This window comes from Arvicola amphibius, chromosome 4 (assembly GCF_903992535.2).
Source record: "Arvicola amphibius chromosome 4, mArvAmp1.2, whole genome shotgun sequence".
Taxonomy (NCBI): Eukaryota; Metazoa; Chordata; class Mammalia; order Rodentia; family Cricetidae; genus Arvicola; species Arvicola amphibius.
Window position 1 is genome coordinate 13,921,528 of NC_052050.1, and position 14,644 is coordinate 13,936,171.

At 40.8% G+C, this 14,644-nt stretch overlaps 1 protein-coding gene across 7 annotated transcripts in view; it reads right to left on the reverse strand.

Annotated features, from left to right (window-relative positions):
• The window catches only part of Helz (helicase with zinc finger), a 142,560-nt gene that overhangs the window by 67,883 nt on the left and 60,033 nt on the right, over nt 1-14,644 (reverse strand). For all 7 annotated transcript variants that reach the window (XM_038326182.1, XM_038326185.1, XM_038326181.1 and 4 more), the window contains 3 exons: nt 7,692-7,959; nt 2,624-2,957; nt 1,694-1,824 (listed from right to left, as the gene is read on the reverse strand). In XM_038326182.1, coding sequence (XP_038182110.1) covers nt 1,694-1,824; nt 2,624-2,957; nt 7,692-7,959 — 733 coding nt within the window. The remainder of the gene's footprint in view (nt 1-1,693; nt 1,825-2,623; nt 2,958-7,691; nt 7,960-14,644) is intronic.

Sequence of the window (14,644 nt, forward strand, 5' to 3'; positions counted from 1 at the left end):
AACAGAAGCATCCTGCTCATCTACTTGAAGAGTGAGCACTTAAGCTGCATGTGACTCTAAAGTACCAAATGATCTTCAAAAGGCTCATCCCAGTCAAAGACTGGTCAGAAGAGGAAACCATGCAGCCATGAACAGAAATGAGGAGGTAGAGACACACAATGAGTACACAGCATCAGGGTCACACATCAATGTATTTAAAGCTAACAGACTAGACTCCTAAATGACTAACAATGATGAATTCTTTGTTGCATGGATTTTACCATAATGTTTAAAAAGCTTTATAGGAATAACAAAAACATAAGGAAGTAAACAAGTACAGAAGGCATAAATAAATGTCAAGACAACTGAATGCAGCTAGAACTGGGAATGAGAAAAGAAGACAGGACTAGAAGGCAGTCAGTGAGAAGCTAGAACAGAGCTCAGCATCAGGTTCTCAGACTTTATCCAAAGATCTACACATAATGAAATGCCATGGTTATTTTAAAAACTAACTTTGGAAGAAGTATTTGGGTTGGGCCAGACAACAGAGATACAGACAGCAGGATGGAAGATCAACAGAATGTCACAAAATAGTTCAAGTAAAACCTCAGCACCAGTATAAGAATGGATGCAAAGCTCAACCAAATGAGAGCTGGGACGTCCCTGAGTTTCTATGATCAGATCACAATTACTTTCAGGACTGTGAGCAGCAAAGTCACAGTAAATGAAGAATGTTGGGATACACGCAGACTATTGCCATTGAGAAACTTGGCAATAAAAAGAAGTGGGGTGAGGCAGTAATGGAAAGCTTGTACTAAAAGGTGTATCATCAGAAGCAAAGGAATATTGAATGGACGTGTGTGTCCTGATCCTTCTAGGCCTGATCTATAAAATGCACCACTGGTCCTCTGTGTTCACTCTTGTCAACACGCAGGTAACCTTGGAGATCAATCACTAAAGACATCTGTCAGGAGGTAATGGGACCACCACTCTGCCAGGTGGCCACCCAAGCATGTCTTTATTGTGTAAAGTCACTTAGATACTTTTCTAAGGTCAAGTGAGCTAGGAAAGCAGAAGTTAATGGGACAGTAACCAGTGACAAAGAATACTCACACAGCTGCATATTCTTGGGACAAACCAGCAGTATTTAACTCCAGGTGGAGTTAACAGTTAAGCAGACGGCTATTTGCACAATCCCTAACTTGACAACAGTCTCTGAAGAAATATCTTCTGACCGCTCCCTCCACTAAATCATACCATCTACGTCCAAAGCTGTTTTATCTATTTGAACCACTGCAGAAAGGTCATGATTGTCACGTCAGAATTCCATTTGGAAATATCCCTAAGCTGCTCAGTGTTCTATCAAATTGAGATCACTGAGAGAAGCCACAGAACTAATCTACAGTCTGAATGTGAAATGTCTCGTTCTTCTCCTGAAGAACATAGGCAAGCTGTCTAACAAAGGCAGGCTTGAGCTCAGTGTACTAGCTTGCACTGGCAACCCCAGCACTGGGGAGGTTGATGCTAGAGGATTACCACAAGTTCAAGGTCAACTTGAACTACATAATAAGATTCAGTCCAGCCTGGTTATAGTGTGAAACACTGTCTTAAGAAAAGAAAAAGAAAAAAGCAAACAAGCAAGTATGCTTGAACTGATACAGACACTCAATTTAATATTAACATCCTCCTTTTTCTAAGAAATCTCTTTTCATACCTGTTGGGACTCCAAGGTATGGTAGGAGTCATACTGATGTCTGGAAATAAAACATCATTGTCCTTAATTCTGTCTAGTGCATAATGCATTTCACAGAGGGGTAGTCGATTCAACTGAAACTGAAGTTCAACCTGAAATACAAAATGAACGTTTTTAAAATAGCTTTTATACCAACATCACTATTGGCAGTGCACAAAAATTCTTCATGGAGACAACAATTTGCAGGACAAGTTCTTCTTTCAGACTATGATTATATCCCATTGGCAGCATTTGTTAGGCACTGTAACAAGCAGCTGCCATGAATAACCTTGTGTAATCATACTAACAGCATACATGCTATTACTGACCTCATTTTACATACTAAGAACTGAAATCTTATAAATGCTAGATAAAGAGTGTCTGAGCAGACCATGCCCATGAAGAACACATTTGATAACACCAGAACAAGTGTGTAGTATCACATGTTGAGTGATAATCGGCCTTACAACCCTGTACAGACTGACTATGAATAATGGTCTATTTCAAAAAGACAGGCTAGCTTTCCAGTTAAATATAGCCAAAGGGCACAGGCTTCACCTAAACACCATTAGTGCAAAAAGAAGGGAAGCAGACAATGCTGATCCAGTGGCCCTAGTCACAGCAGCTTAAAAACAAACAAACAAACAAACAAGAAAAAAAAAAAAAAAAAAAAAAACCTTACTCTTTCATTGCTGATGTCAAACGTCTAATCAGAGAGTTCAAACTTGTACAAGACTAGAACATACTACATGTTCCTTAAATTCAAAAGGTGATGGAAACTGCAGCTCTAACTACCCAGGATAATATGCCTTCAAAGTCAAGTGCACTTCTGGTCGGCAGGGGAGAACAAGCAGCAGGCAACAGCTGACACTAGGTGAAGACACTGGGGGAAGGCACTGCCTGCAAACATACCTGTGTGTCACAGTCAGGCCGAAGATTAAGCTCTTCACAGCATTCCCTGGATATCCTTAAAAATATATAATCTTTTGTTTTTTCTTCAATAGTAGCTTCATAAACCTTCTCTTTGGTTCCCTGGTTCTGTACTAGCGTCTCTTTAGGGACTGGTAATAAATAAACAGCATTGACTTTGGTCATCACCAGTCGTCCAGCCAAAGTATCTTCAGAAAGGGTTTCAGTAAGCTTAAAACGACCAAAAAGTTGTCCATTCTGAGCATACTTTGCACCCCCAGAAACTCCAGTGAGCATGAAGCTTGCTAAAATCTGCAATTGCACTTTAAGGTTGAACCTAAATCGAAAGCAGAAAACTAGTTTGAATATTTCTCATCAAAACCATAAGAACTAAAAAATACAACAAAGAAATTCAAATATAAATATATGGAAATGTAAAATTCTGTATCAATTTCACTGTACTGAATTAATAAATCTATATATACTATATCTTTCTCTCCTATATCCAAGCTGAAGACAAATTATATTAAGCATAAAATAATATCTTTAATAATTTTAGGTGACTGAGTATGGCCCCTGAGTGGGCTCAGTGGGTAAAGGTGTCTGCTACCAAGCCTGGTAAGCAGAGTTCAATTCCAGAACCCACGTGGTGGAAGCAGTAAGCTGACTCTGAAAACTGTCATCTTACCCCATATGTGAATGCTGCCTCTCAGATACACACACATGCACAAGGACACATAATTCTTGTGAGTCTGAGTAAACTACAGGTGATTTTTAATAAGTGAAACACATTATTAACTAATAGGTAAACCTGTTTGAACATGGTTGAGATATTAAGACTTTAAAATTACTGAAGCTAGGAGGAAAGGCACTGAATTAAAACTACAGTGACTTTCAGCTGAGGGCTTGCCAGGTAAATCTTACCAAAAGAATCTAACCATAACATTTCTCTTTTGGTAATAATAAATAACAACCAGAATAAAAGTGTATCCGGTATCACAAAGAAGTGAGTCTCATGTGGGAGATTCACTGTGTGGAAAAGAGCTCAGCCTATCTTAGAGACAACAATCGGGACATTCATGTACATGTGAATATGAGAGAATATGTGCTTGAAGGTGTCAGAGAATCAAGAGTTGTTAACTTACACAGCTAAACTATCAGCAAGGCGTGGTGGTGCACACCTCTAATCCCAGCACTTGGAAGTAGAGGCAGGCTGATCTCTGAGTTCAAGGTTAGCCTGGTCTACAAAGTGAGTCCAGGGCAGCCAGGGCTACACACAAAAACCCAGTCTTGAAAAATAAAAATAAAAAAAAAATAAGAAGGAGGAGGAGGAGGAGGAGGAGGAGTTATGTCTCCAAGCGAGAAGCTGAGTTACATCAACTGTGCCCATCTCACCAACAGCCACTCCCCCACTATACTCTCACAAAGCCCTGGTTTCTAGGGGCACCATGGGTCCTACTACTGGTTAGGTCATTTTCAACTCAACATTTTTAACCTGTGTTACTATAATAAACTTTGAACATGGCTTTCTGTCATGTTTCTATCGTCATATACTAAACTCTCCTTTCAACCACTTTATTTCTGAGAACTAAGCCCACAGCCTGACAGCAGCAAGAGAATCTGCTGTGACACTAACCAGTGCCTTGACACACTAGAAAATAAACACCTCAAAACACAGATTTTCCTGCAGAAGACTAGTTGCATGCTAAAGATGCAAGTTTAGAATTTCTAGTAGAACCACTACTACCACTATCTCATCTTCCTAAAAAGTTGGCATGCTAAACTAAAATACCAGTCACAGCCTCCCTCAAGTATTAGAAGAACAGCTCTGCCAGCTTGGAGCTGGAGAGATGGCTCAAAGGTTAGGAACACTTGCTGCTCTCCCAGAGGACCCACACCCACAACAGGCAGTTCACAACCTCCCATATGTAACTCCAGTTCTGGGGCTCTAACACTCTCTTCTGACCTCCTTGGGACACCAGTACTCATATGCACATACCTGTACACAGACACATACAGAAACACATAGTTAAAAAATCTAAAGAACAGGACTTTGAAATTTAATTCAAATTCTTTCCACTCTTGCATGCCACATTTTGAATCAATCTTGAAGCCAATAATCTCAGCCTTCCCAGGAGGCAATGCAGCCACCAACATTACCAGCTGTTGTAAGCCACTTGTGTAGCTGATAAGAAATGTGACGAGGACCAATGCCATCATTAGGGAGGGCATGTCTCTGAAGTGATAGGTCAGTTTCAAACATCAGAGCTATACAGAAAATTTGATTGCATGAGATTTTTTGCACTACATGAACAAGAATCAACCTAGTAAAATAAACTATTTGGAGTTTTTAAGACATTTTAGATTACACTGAGTTTGGTTTGCTGATGCAGAGTGGAGAAGTGAGGTAACCCCACGGAAGCTGTGCTCATGGCTAGGATGTAACACATATCCTACTCCACACTAGGCCGGCCGGGCAGGAGTGCGCTAGGTAGTAGCCAGGCATGGAGACTAGGTAGGTTTGCACCGCCACAGTTCAATAGAAATCACCGCTTCAGTTAATGTCTAGTCTTTGGCCCTTTTAAGATTTATTTTATTATCTTTAATTATGTGTATGTTGAAGGCATAAATCAATGTATGTCAGGTGTCTCAGAGGCCAAAAGTGTTGGATCCCTGAAAATGGGGTTTCAGGCAGTTGTGAGCCCCTGATGTGGGTTCTGGCAACAGAACTTGGGTCCTCTGCAAGAATAGTACATGGACTTAACCTGAGTCATGTCTCCAGCCCTAAAAACTTATTTCTTTAAAAATGTATCTCTCAGAACTGAACATATTTCTTCCAAGGTAGGATCACTGAAAGCACATCAGCATGTGGCCTAAGTTTGTTTTTGTTTTAAGAAAAAAAGAAATCCTGAAGACTCTGAAAGCCTCTGTAAAGTCCAGTGAGATGAAGTGTGTTGTCCCTCAGCACCTGCTTGTCACAGCTCTATAAATAGTACTTACGGTAGCTGGGGTTAGTTAAGAAATTGCTAGGTGGCCCAAACTGGCCTTAAACCCATGACTCTCCCTTGCCTTTGTCTCCTGAGTGCTAAGCTTTGTCTCCTGAGTGGTAAGCTGCTGTGCTTTTGTTTTTGCTTTGACACAGGCTCTTACTATACAGCCCTGCCTGGCCTGGATGTCATTGAGCTCCACCTGATCTGCCTCTCAAGTATCCAAGTGCTAGGATTAAAAGCATGGACCCCAAACCAGGCATCAGCCCAATACTCACAGAGTGCTCTTTCCTAAGAAAAAGGAATATGATATATGATATTGGGAACAACACACAAGCATATTTGTGTGTTAATAAATATAATTTCATCAGAACACAGTACAGTCAAAATCAATACATGCCTTTAAGATTTATTTGCACAGATGGGAGGCCAAGGAAGACAGCTCATCAGGTAAAGTGCCAGGATGACCTGAGCTCAAAACCCAGAATCTACACAAAAATGGGGTGCAGTAGCCCACACTTGTGACCTCAGTAAGTGCAAGAAATAGGAGAATCAGCCAGAAGCTTGAGTATACAATGCGGAAGCAAAACAAGAGAAACCCTGTCTCAAAACCAAGGTGGAAGGAGGGATCCAAATCCTGAAGATTGTCCTCTAACATCACATGTACACCTGGGCACTTGACAGTTACCAATAAATGGCCCAGCACATATCTATAATATGAGCACTCAAGAGGAAATGGGTAAGAGTGACAAGTTCTAGACCAGCCTATGCTAGTTCTAGACACAGCAAAATTCTGCTCCTGACAGAGCAGGGAGATAAGAACACAACCAAAAGAGCAATGGCAGAGTCCCAGAATAATGAAAATAAAGTATACTGACCTGGCACATTTCATGTGAGATACTTTGAAAGGTCCTATCACAATAGATAGATACAATGTACTTTTACATTTTCGTTTGCTCTTTGTTTTTTGTATATAATAAGACAGCTTACAAAAAAAGTATATTGGTTAGACTATATTTAAAATGAGAAATAGTTACAAAAATGTAACCATGTCTCAGTGAGGCTCAATTTTGAAGATTCATCCTATTTAACCTAAACAGTAAAAATTATTTTCAAAATAATTACCTTTGCAATAGTTTTACTCACTGACACTTTCACTTAAGACTACTTCTCTTACATTAATCAAATAATCTTTTGCTTTCAGCTCTTCATATGTGGCCAAAATATAAAAGATGACAGAGCACTTATAAACTTATAACTTTCAAAATATGTGGCTTACTTTTGTCTTTGTACATTGATTCAACAAATATTCTCTAAGTGCTTGCAATAGCCTACACACACTGCAAAGTGTCTCAAGAGTGAGGACTGGTTTTATATGCCAAAAGTGAGCACAGCTGATCCCAGGAGACATTCAGTGAGGTACTGTGAAAAAGAGCCATGTACTAAATACAATTCTTTCTTTCTGGTTTTGTTGTTTTGTTTTGTTTGAGCCCGGGTTTCTCTGTAACCTTGGCTGTTCCTGGAACTTTGTAAACCAGGCTGGCCTCGAACTCACCGACATCCACCTGCCTCTGCCTCCCAAGTGCTGGGATTAAAGGAATGAGTCACTACTGATGGCTTCCTAAACACAATTCTTACTAGCACTTCCAATAAAGATAGAATACAGAGCGCCAAGGGTGCTGACTCATACATACAATCTGACATGCAAGAGGCAGAAGCAGGACTACTGAGAGTTCAAGTCCAACCTGGCCTACATATCGAGTTCTAGGTCAGTCAGGACTTCATAACAAGATCCTGTTTCTAAGTTAGCTAATTGGTTAAATAAAAACAGCTAATGGAGAATAATTATTCTAATACTCATCTTTACTTAAACACATCTAAACTGTAAAATTAAAAATACCACTCTAAAGTAGACCAAGGAGAATAGAGAAGAGGAGGGGAGGAGGGGAGTGAAGTAGGGAGAGGAAGGGAAAGAGGACAGAAGGGGAGGGAAGAGGGGAGGAGAGGAGGGAGGCAAAGAGGAAGGAGAGGAGGGGAAGGAAGAGAGGAGTGGAGGGGAGGAGGGAGGTTCTCAAAGAACTTACTTGCTGACTTCTTTATACTGGGCTATCTCCTCAATATAAAGCAGGTCATGCAACCGTGACTGATAGTTTGCCTTGGTCAATGATTTGTCTAAAACGGACTGTGTAAACAGCTGGTCAGCAGAAAGAGGAATTTGGTATCTGATCAGAAGGCTCTTCTCCAAATCAGTAGTTTCATTAGGTTCAAAATCTACGATAGTCTTAGAGGAAGCATCCCAGCGCTTGGCTGTGGTCACCAGTTGCTGCTTTGCATGCATCAGGTACTCAAGATCTAAAGGAAACAAGGAACATGTTTATAAAGGAACACAGGGTTAAATTCTCAAGTGAATAAGTACTTATTTTTGTAACAGAGTTTCATATACTAGAGCTAAATTCTTAAAATAAAATAACACAAAACTCATTGAGAGTACTTTCCCATGCCTGGCATCTTTGATCATTTTAACAAAATAACATTGTTAGGAATCCACGTGAGAACATCTTTTTATGCACTGGCTATCTCGTGCCACAAATAGTTAATTTTCAGTTACACATTCAGAACTTAACTCTTCAGACAAGAGACCCTGACCTGCAGGAGAAACCTGACCAATTCCTTGTATGATGGAATGTACCGAGTGGCAGACAACAGTAACTTTCCTAGTACCTGCCCCATGAAACAAAGACCCAAAGTCCTGAAAGTGTACATCTTTGTTTGTCTGGCAAAGTACAGAGAAGCTGTTTGAAGGTCACCTTGCTACCAGCACCAATCTGTTAGAAGATACTGGTGTACAACACTGCCAACTCCTTGGAACATGTGATAGGAAGTCGTTTGAATGCCACTTCCCAAAAGGCCGTGTAAAACTCAACAAAATTTTACTGTAAACAGGACACAGTGTCAAAACCAGAACTGTCAGATTCTGGCATCTTTGATAGAGTCGTACCATAAACAGCAAACATGACGGTCACTACCTGAGACTTACTGGGTGGAGCATGCCCGCCCAGGAAAGCAAAACATAGCCAAAAGTTAGAAAGTTGTCTAGCTAACTCATCAGGCAAAGGTTCAGACAGAGTTCAGGGGAAGTCACCTCAAGCTGTCTCTGAATCAGAACAGGCGTGACTGCAACCTCCCATTCAGTTAGTAATTTGGCAAGTTTGTTTATTTATTGATTATTTTGTGGTGTTAGAGATCAAGTCCAAAATCCAACGTTATTCTACCACTGAACTACACCCCAGGCTCTGGTGCTGCAACCTCTAAATATCACATATGCATTATAAATACACATGCAGCCATTCACAAAGAAATTTCACAACAGTGGAAAGTATCTTAATATCTGTTTGTTTGGGATTTTTTTTGTATCCTAGTTCTTAATAAAAATATATAAAGGCCCTAAGTTCTAACTTTTGATTCTTGTGAAAGCATTTTTGTAAGAGTATTGTTATTCTCAGACAGCAACATAACAGCAGTAAAAATGAACTATCCATTAAAATTATACTTCAAACTACTCTAGGGGCTGGAGAGATGGCTCAGCAATTAAGAACACACTTTCCAGGGCAAGAGTCTGAATTCTAGCACACATGACAGATGGCTCACAACCAGCTCCATGACAGTTGACACCCTCTTCTGACACCGATGGGTACAAACACACATGACATACTAACACACACAAATACATACACACACACACATAAGTAATTTTAAATAAAAATTACTCTGCACTGGATCATTGGTAGCCTATGTTTTTTATCTCAGCATTGAGTAGATAGAAAGGCAGGCAAATCTCTGTGAGTTTGAGGTCAGACTGATCTACAGAGTGAGTTCCAGGATAGCCAGAAACACAGAGAAACCCTGTCTTGAAAAATCGAGAGAGAGAGAGAGAGAGAGAGAGAGGAGAGAAGAGAGAGAGAGAGAATATAGAAGGATGTCTAACTGCTATTGTAAGGTGGGAAATTTACATTTCATAATTACATTACAGATTTTACTTAAGTGCTTTAGACTATACTTTAAACCACACATTCTGTGTAATTTAAAGGTCACTGGCTGTTTCGATGTTCCTTAAGGTGCTTGGGAAAAACAGACCAAAAATGGTATCCTGAGAATGCCATGGATGACATGTTAAAATCTACAGAAATCAACTTCTCTACTTCTGACTAGAAGTATTTAAACTTTGGGACTTTGGGGATGTGGCATAAGCGGCAGCATTTTTTGACATTTTATATAGATAGTGCCATCATTTACACTTTGGTTTTAGGAATTTCTTAGTGTCTTGAGCAAGTAGCATCACAAAATTTTCAAACAATGTTAATTTTTATCCTGTTTCACTTGGAGGTGTGGGACAGGATCTCACTTAGTAGCCCAGGCTAACCTAGAACTCGTGGCTGCTCCCCAAGCACTAGGATTAGATAATGAGCCACCATACCCAGTGTCTTGTTAATGACTATGTAGGAGGGAAAGCTTCAGCAGCAGAGAGGAGGCACCTGAAAACATCCTGGTGTGCCAGCCTCAAAAGGTCATGCTTGTGACTGGCTGGTGGCTCCTGAGAAGCTTTAGAGAACTACTTCTCTTGGGAGCCCGAGTCAGACTTCTGCCTCTCTGTTCTTCATTCTTTCCTTGTGTGTTTTTTTGTTTATTTGTTTCCCTCTTGGGGGGGGGTGGTGATTTTATGTTGTGTAGAGAAAGTCTTCCTCTACAATACTCTATAGCTGGAAATCGCAGTCATTCCCCTGCTTCAGTCTCTCTTGCTAAGATTACAGGTGTGAGCCACCACACCTTGTTCATTCCTCTTACCTGAAAAAGAAACTGTTAGCTGTGTAATGACTCACTAATTTACAGTGCTTAAAGGTCATTGCTTCTTGAGACCCTCCATTTATGGAGAAGAAGGAAAGGTGCCTTAGAGACGCTGAACACACCGGCACCTACAAGTGTGGTCACTGGTGTCCCCAGCTGTAGCTCCTGCACCTGTGATCATCAAAACCAGACTTAGGTAATGCTCAGGACTGCTGAGCAGCTCTTCAGCCACGGCATATTATGTCCCCTCAACCTATACCAGCCTAAAATGAATCACACACTGGAAAGACAAAAAATGAACAAACTTGGACAACAGTCACAAATCAACTTAGGAGAATTTAACAGTGCTTATTAAGACTATTCATTAACCAACTCTTGTAGTAAAAATCTCCAAGCAAACCTGACACCAATATAGAAGGCACTACCCTGAGGTGTGGCAAGTAGGCAGAAGCTGTAAATAAATTTAAGAGAAATCCATGGAAAAATCAAACTGGACTATACCTAAAGGGCACTTGCTTAACATGGGTGCAAGCCTGAAATGGATCCTCAGCATCGCAAAAATCTAACAGGATATAATTAACACCACAGAAGGGCTGCCACTCCCAAAACTAGCCAACTCTGGGCTACAGAGAAGGCTCAGAAGTTAAGAGCACTTGCTGCTCTTCCAGAGGACCAGATTTCAGTTCCCAGCAACCACATTAGGCAGCTCACTGTCTCACTGTCTATACCCAGCTCCATGGAACCAATGGTTCTGTCCTCTGAGGGCACCTCCACTCATCTGTGCATATATGCAGACATGCACACCTACATGTAATTGTAAAAGAATAAAAAAAATCCTTTTACAAAATAGCCAACTCAACTAGAATAGCTAGTCTGACACAAGAAATATTTCCCACAATCCTTAGGCTCTCTGGTGTTTAAGATTAAGAGCCTGCTTGCATTCCAGCCACAAAGCTCCTACCCATATAATACAGTATCCAAAGGAAAGCTTTGCCTTGAAATATGAAATGCAACGAATTTAAACAGTGTCTTTAATGGGGCCTGGAGACTATACGAGAAGATGGTGAGAGGAAAACAAAGCAGAGGTAGCCCACAGGATTCAATAAATGTCATTTATTAAAAGCAGCTCTATTTATCTAAAAGCAAGATAAAATGTTTCCTAATTTCAAAGTTAGACACCTCACTTTTCCTTAGAAGACCAAAGTTTTGGCTGTTCACATTAAATAAGACACAAGCACACACAACTCCAACTAGCACTCCTACTTCCCTCTCACTACACCTCCTCTCCCACACTGCTACCCAGAGGCAACGTGAAGCCTTTTTGGCTGTGCCAACCATTGGCCTCTATTTCTCCCGCTTTAAGAGTCTACTAAAAGCTGAAACACACACACACAAAGAACAAACAAACTTGCCAGGCAGTGGTGACACGCCTTTGATCCCAGCACTCAGGAGGCAGAGACAGGTAAAGCTCTGTGAGTTCAAGGCCAGCCTGGTCTATCTACAGAGCAAGTTCCAGAACATGCTCCAAAGTTACAGAGAAACCCTGTCTTGAAAAACAAAACAAAAAGTTGAAACACACACACCACATGCTGAAACATACTGCATTTGCACACCAAACAGTGGTAAATGTGGTGGTCCACACCTTTAGTCCCAGCATCTAAAAGGGAAAAATGGGCAAATCTCTGTGAATTTGAAGCCATCTAGGGCTACATAGAGACCCTGTCTCAAAAAAGTATGAAACTGGGCTGGAGAGATGGCTCAGAGGTTAAGAGCATTGCCTGCTCTTCCAAAGGTCCTGAGTTCAATTCCCAGCAACCACATGGTGGCTCACAACCATCTGTAATGGGGTCTGGTGCCCTCTTCTGGCCTGCAGGCAGACACACAAACAGAATATTGTATACATAATAAATAAATAAATATTTTTAAAAAAAAAAGTATGAAACTGTCGAAGAGCAAATTTAATATATAAGTAGTAAAAAAAACAAAACAAACTTATTTCTTAAAAACACATAACCAGAGCTGGTTGGTGGTGGTACACACTGTTAATCCCAGCACTCAGGGAGACAGAGGCATGCAAATCTCTGTGAGTTCAAGGCCAGTCTGATCTACTGAGTGAGTTCCAGGACAACCCGAGATACACAGAGAAACCCTGTCTGGGGTTTGGGGGAAGCCCCACATAACCAATGCCAGGCAGCAGTGCAAACACTTTTAAAATCCCAGGCAGGTGATCTCTGAGTTCGAGGCCAGCCTGGTCTACAGACTGAGATCCAGGTCAGCCAGGGCTACAGAGAAACCCTGTCTCATTGAGGTGGAGGATTCCCCACATAGCCAGACAGAAGCAGTGGAAGCAGAGGGCGGCTTCTCCATGTGCTGTCATCCACTACACTGACCTCTGAAGACAAACTTTAAAACCTTCTTTTTCTAATGCTTTGCTGGTCACACAATATTCATGGATTGAAGATAAGTGTCCTTAGTTTGTCATCAACTTTGGCAATGGAAAATCATTTTTAAGGTAGACTAAATTTTGTGTTGATGTTATCATGTCTTGCTAGACTCACGGCAGAGAAATGACTACCATGCTTCCAGATTCAAACCTAAGACTAAATCATAGATATGCTGCTTCCAGACATCTAAACCACAATTCCAAATCAGCATCTCCAAACTCTCCCATCAGTGGAAGCCATATATATAGCATGCAAGGAAAGCTTGCTAACTTCCTTCCCTTGCAGGTGCCTTTTATCACACATTTTGAGTCATAACTTCAAGCTTACCCAAAGAAAATTTAAGTAAATAGCTTATTTTTCTAAGCCTCAATAATCAAGAAAGCAAAAAAAAAAAAAGGAAAGAAAAGAAAAACACAGTTGAAGTAACATTCTTCCTCAACAGGAGGTTACCATATAACTACAAGAAGAAAAGACATTCCCTCATGACCCATAAATGGACACTGCAGATAATAATAATGTGGAAAAAATAAATAAATCAAGCTAGAGAGATACTGACTGCTCTTCCAGAGGTCCTGAGTTCAATTCCCAGCACTCACGTGGTGGCTCACAACCATCTGTAATCGGATCTGATGCCCTCTTCTGGCCTGCAGGCAGACATGCAGAGCACTCATGCATAAAATATAAACAAATAATTTTTTTAAAAAAACCTATGGAGTTGTGTTTTTAATTCCACTCAAAAGCTAAATTAATTAAGGAAGAAAGGATTTTTTTTAGTCCAATAATTAAGAATGAGCTAGGAAAATATCATTTGTCATACAACTCGACTATGAATCTCCCTGAGTCACATGAAGGCAGTCAGTCTGAAAGGCACAAACAGCCTTTAGTGGGTGAAGCACTAGAACTGTGGGAGAGAGTGGGCAGCATTCTTAACCATAGGGGCTGCTGGGGACGTCAGTGGAGATGGCCCAGTAGAGTCAAGTGTATAACTTCATGGAAGAAGACTACTGTCCAGTATTATTTAGGGATAAACTTGTTACCAGTGTACTGGCTAATTTATGTCAACATGATGCAAGCCAGAGTCATTTGGAAAGGAGGATTCTCAATGAGAAACTGCCTCCATCGTTTGACCTGTAGGTAAGTCTGCAGTGCATTTTCTTAATTAGATATTGGTGTGGGAGGACCCAGCTCACTGTGGGTGGTGCTACCCCGGGATTGGTAGTGCTACCTCTTTCTATAAGAAAGCAGACTGAGCAATCAATAAAGCAGCCTGCTTGGTGGCAAGTGCCTTCATCCACTGAGCCATCTCACCAGCCTGAAAATAATTCCTTTAAATGCCTACTATGAGCTAAACATGCCACACTTATGTCTAGTCCTCACACTCATCTAAGAAAGGTACACCAGCTCCATTCTCTTAAAAGTTTCCTCATCAAGCTTGGAGGTATTAAGACCTCTACAGAGTAGAGACACAGAGACAAGGGAACTCACACTACAGATTGGCCTTAAACTCAGAGATCCACCTGCCTTTGCCTGGGATTAAAGACATGTACCACCACCACCCGGCTTCCCTTAACTTTTTATTGCAGACATTTAACACCCACTAATGTGGATTCTTAACATTTCTGGGAAAACAAGCCATGACTATTTAAGCACTACTCTAAAAACAACATCCACCTGGATGCCAAGGAGGAGTTCGTTTTCTTCTCTTTCTTCAATTCCAACCTCCCCTCACTTGAAACAGTGCAGTTCTGAAG